Source organism: Parasteatoda tepidariorum, chromosome X2, assembly GCF_043381705.1.
Source record: "Parasteatoda tepidariorum isolate YZ-2023 chromosome X2, CAS_Ptep_4.0, whole genome shotgun sequence".
In the NCBI taxonomy this organism is placed as follows: domain Eukaryota; kingdom Metazoa; phylum Arthropoda; class Arachnida; order Araneae; family Theridiidae; genus Parasteatoda; species Parasteatoda tepidariorum.
Window position 1 is genome coordinate 15,550,319 of NC_092215.1, and position 4,163 is coordinate 15,554,481.

The following is a 4,163-nucleotide window of genomic DNA, read 5'->3' on the forward strand; positions in this document are numbered from 1 at the left end:
CATTAAATGCAAAGTTTTCACAAGTTCTATATATTTATAATAGTGGTATTAAATTCACGTTTTACGATTTTAGATTTTTTAAAACCACTTTATCTTTCGAACTCTGAATACGAAGATATGTCTGAAAAATTGCACACACAATATACCAAGTACCTCTACCCGGAATTCTGGGACATTGTTCCGTAATAATTATGTTTAGTAAGGAAAAGTTCGTATTAAATAAGATTTGGGTTGAAAATTTAAGGTAAGCATTTTTCGCTGTTTCAATTTTTGAAACATGCATTTTGAGCAATGTCCATTTTCTTAAATACGCATTTCGAGATGAGTCCATTTTCTTAAATATCCATTTCCAACTGGGTCTTGAATAAAAATATCTTCGTCGATATGCACAATAACTTGTGGTGATGTTATTAAGTGCTGGTAAAATAAGGTATTTTCTGTGATAAACGTTTAATTGTTATTCCAATTCCATTGGGGAAAATCTTCTGTTATAAATTTTGACAGCTATGAGAATGTATAAAAATTCAACAAATAGTCATTGTTCAAGAAAATAATTTGGTCCTTAAAAGTACATTTTATTAAACGTAACGTTTAATTGTTATTTCAATTCCATTGGGAAAAATCTTCTATTATAAATTTTGACAGCCATGAGAATGTATAAAAATTCAACAGTCATTGTTCAAGAAAATAATCTAGTCCTTAAAAGTAAACTTTATTAAACGTAACGTTTAATTGTTATTTCAATTCCATTAGGAAAAATCTTCCATTATAAATTTTGAAAACTATGAGAATGTATAAAAATTCAGCAAATAGTCATTGTTCAAGGAAATAATCTAGTCATTAAAAGTAAATTTTATTAAATTAACAATTAGTCATTGTTCAAGAAAATAATTTAGTCCTTAAAAGTAAATTTATAAAATAATTAAGTCTTTAAAAACAAATTTTATTAACTCAACAATTAGTCATTGTTCAGGAAAATAATTTAGTCCTTAAAAGTAAATTTTATTAAATTAGCAATTAGTCATTGTTCAAGAAAATACTTTAGTACTTAAAAGTAAATTTCATGAAATTAACGATTAATCAAGAATAGTTCAAACTCTGCGTTTTCATTCCTCTGGGAACCAATCTTCATCATTTTCAGTGTCATTTCTCACTGGCAAATCATCTGGAAAACAGTAACTTATTTGAGAACTGTAACCATGTTGACATTGACAATTGCTGAAAAAATCCTCATATCTTCGCTTTGTTTCTCTTCTCCAATAATGACGATTGTTCTTTCTTGTGCGTTCAATGGCACGATGCACTGATTTTCGATTATCCACTTGCTGAAAATATAACAGAGTGATTAGGAAAATAATTGATGATGTTAATTTCTTTCAAAATCGGTGACAAAATTACTAATAGTTACTACTTCTACAATGCTTTTATATTTAAAAAACAGTTTTTATATAAGTACAAATTAGGGAGAATCAGAATTTCTATGATCACTCTCTTTTTCCATATAATTTTTGATGAAATACTTATATTTTTTACCTCTCTGTTAATTTCAGGTTGAGCTAAAATTGTTTTCTTGTGTTAATTAATAGTTAGGGTGGCAGAATTTTTAGATTATTTTATAACCGTCGTTGAACAGCCGACAAAATCCTGGGTTTACAACTACCAATGTTCAACACCGTAGTCATATAATTTTAAACCCAATCCAGAAGACAAAGACACTCCTGGATCAAATATTGGGAGAAATTTACCTTCGTGAAGGACTTTTTGATGGAACTAACCCGCATTTGAGTTCTATGGAGATGAAAACCACGAAAACCTCCTACCGTTAGCCTGATGACAAGAGCACTCTAATCCAATTGCATAACTTTTAAACTTTTTTTTAAGGAAACATACATATAGATTATTAGTCTATCAATTTCCAGGAGGAGTCAAAATTTACATTATAATAATTTTTTTTCTTTTATTTAATAATAAATTTCGTGAAATAGTATTAAGGAGGAAACTTTAAGGCAGTCAATTTTAAAAAAATTATTCAAAATTTTTTTTTGAATTCATAATGTCTTGTGTTTTGTAAAAATTCTTTTTAAATTATAATATTAAAAAATACGCATTAAAATTTCACTCTTTAAACAAGAGATACACACGGTACCCGGCAATTACCAGGAACGCGGCGTATACTTTCATTATTCTTTTACGATCCGGACTCGATCATTATCTATTCTAATTACCCGGACCGGATGGATTTTGTGGGATACCGGTGACGGGTATCACTCATTATGCAAGGTACAAATGTATTAAAATTCAACGTAAACTTACACGTATGCAAAAAATCAATATTTGTTTTTGAAACTCAAGTATTCTCACAGTTTCAAAATCATTTAAGCTGAAATTACTGGATTCGTCATAATAAATTTTACTAGAGTGTTAAGTTTTAATTCTGATTAATTAATGAATAGAAACGAAAACGTAACAAGACACAGCAAAATAAATAACATTCCAGCAGTAACTAATTGAAAGTGAAAAACTCTAATTTCGTTTTGATCATAAAAAATTAACACAAAATATTACTACTACTTTTATAAAAGAACAAAAGTCCTACTTTTATGTTGCATTGATTTCATAATATTTTTAAATAAATTTAATCTATTGAGAATAATGGAAAAGTTCTTTTTAACTGTGACACTAAAAATCGTTCATACAAAATATAGAAAAAGGTGAACTTGAACTGTGCTCTAAAATCATGCTCATTAAGGTTCCTTTCAGAAAATCAAATTACTGAATTTTGAAAGTAAGACTTTTTAAAAAATTCAATTTTTCCGCAGCTATTCGACCAATTTCGCTCAAATATTGTATTTTGCCATCTAATATTAAATTCTTTAAGATGATGTAAAAATTGTATACCTTACAATTCAAGCGTTTTTCGACTCTTATTAAATAAAATAATAAAAAGTAATAAACATTTACTTAATTTTTTTATTTTTCTAGAAATAATCTTTAGGGGAACGAATTTTATGATTGCAAACAAAAAAATTTAAATTCCTTTCGAAAGTTTTTGAGATAAGGAGAAATACACAAAAGGTCAAATTGACATTAAGGGGGCCAAACTTTAGACCGCTCCCCTAACCAAACTATTTGGACCATATTTCCCAGATTGCTGCTACCCTACATATTTTGGGGATCAGAAATCTGAATCCGTCCGAAAAATTTATATTTATTTAGGAAAGTACGTTTTTGTGTCTGATTTTGTAACTTAAAATATCATCTACCATTAAACAATTAGCATATCTGAGATTGTCCTTTTGAACCATTAAGATTGAGTCCTAAAACGTGAAGATTTGATCATTAGATTGAAAGTTATTCATGGTTCGTACTTTGTGCTATGCACATTTGAGAAAACAGCAAGCACCATTCTTTAAATATGGTAGGCCGGGCATGTAGTCAGAATGAGCCGAGAACGAACAGCATTAAGAGTCTTTAATGCAACCCCCTCCAATAAAAGGTCAAGAGGAAGACCCAAAAAGTGATGGAAAGACTGTGTGGATGAGGATTTTGCCTTCCTAAAAGTAAAGAACTGGAAATCAATTGCTGGGAGAAGGGCAGAATGGGAAAAGCTTCTGAGGAAGACCCAGGCTCACAAAGGGCTGTCATACCAATACTGCACAAGCAGAAAAATATGTATATCTACAAAATGAAAGCAAAATGCTTCTTTGCAATAATACAGTATTCACAACTGCCACCACAAGCAGTAATGTGAACTGTGATTAGCTTGCAATGATAGAGGGCAGTAATGAGCCGATCAAATTGCAATCTGATGCATCAGTCAATCCCTTCTACCAAGCATATATTACAGTTGGTAATCACAATTTTGAACATATACTGTGCATTTACAATATATATTGTGCATTACATACAATTATATGCATCATATATTGCGCTTTACATACAATTTTGAAATTTTTGCTACAAACTCGCACTTTGTTCTGATTTTGCAAACAAACACAGTTTTCCTCCTATTTTATTTTTTTGTTATAATGCCTTAACACGATACTTTAAGTCCTGTATTCTTCAACAACCCCTCCAAGTTTGTCCCATGATCGTAGAATAACCCTTATAAATATATATATATGTATATATATATAAACAAGAGATACACACGGTACCCGGCA

General features: G+C 29.8%; 1 protein-coding gene across 2 annotated transcripts in view; it reads right to left on the reverse strand.

The window, feature by feature from the left end:
• Window positions 1–831: 831 nt before the first annotated feature.
• The window catches only part of LOC107442098 (tubulin polymerization-promoting protein family member 2-like), a 17,236-nt gene continuing 13,904 nt past the window's right edge, over window positions 832–4,163 (reverse strand). For both annotated transcript variants that reach the window (XM_016055569.3, XM_016055568.3), the window contains exon 4: window positions 832–1,325. In XM_016055569.3, coding sequence (XP_015911055.1) covers window positions 1,107–1,325 — 219 coding nt within the window. In that variant the 3' untranslated portion in view covers window positions 832–1,106. The remainder of the gene's footprint in view (window positions 1,326–4,163) is intronic.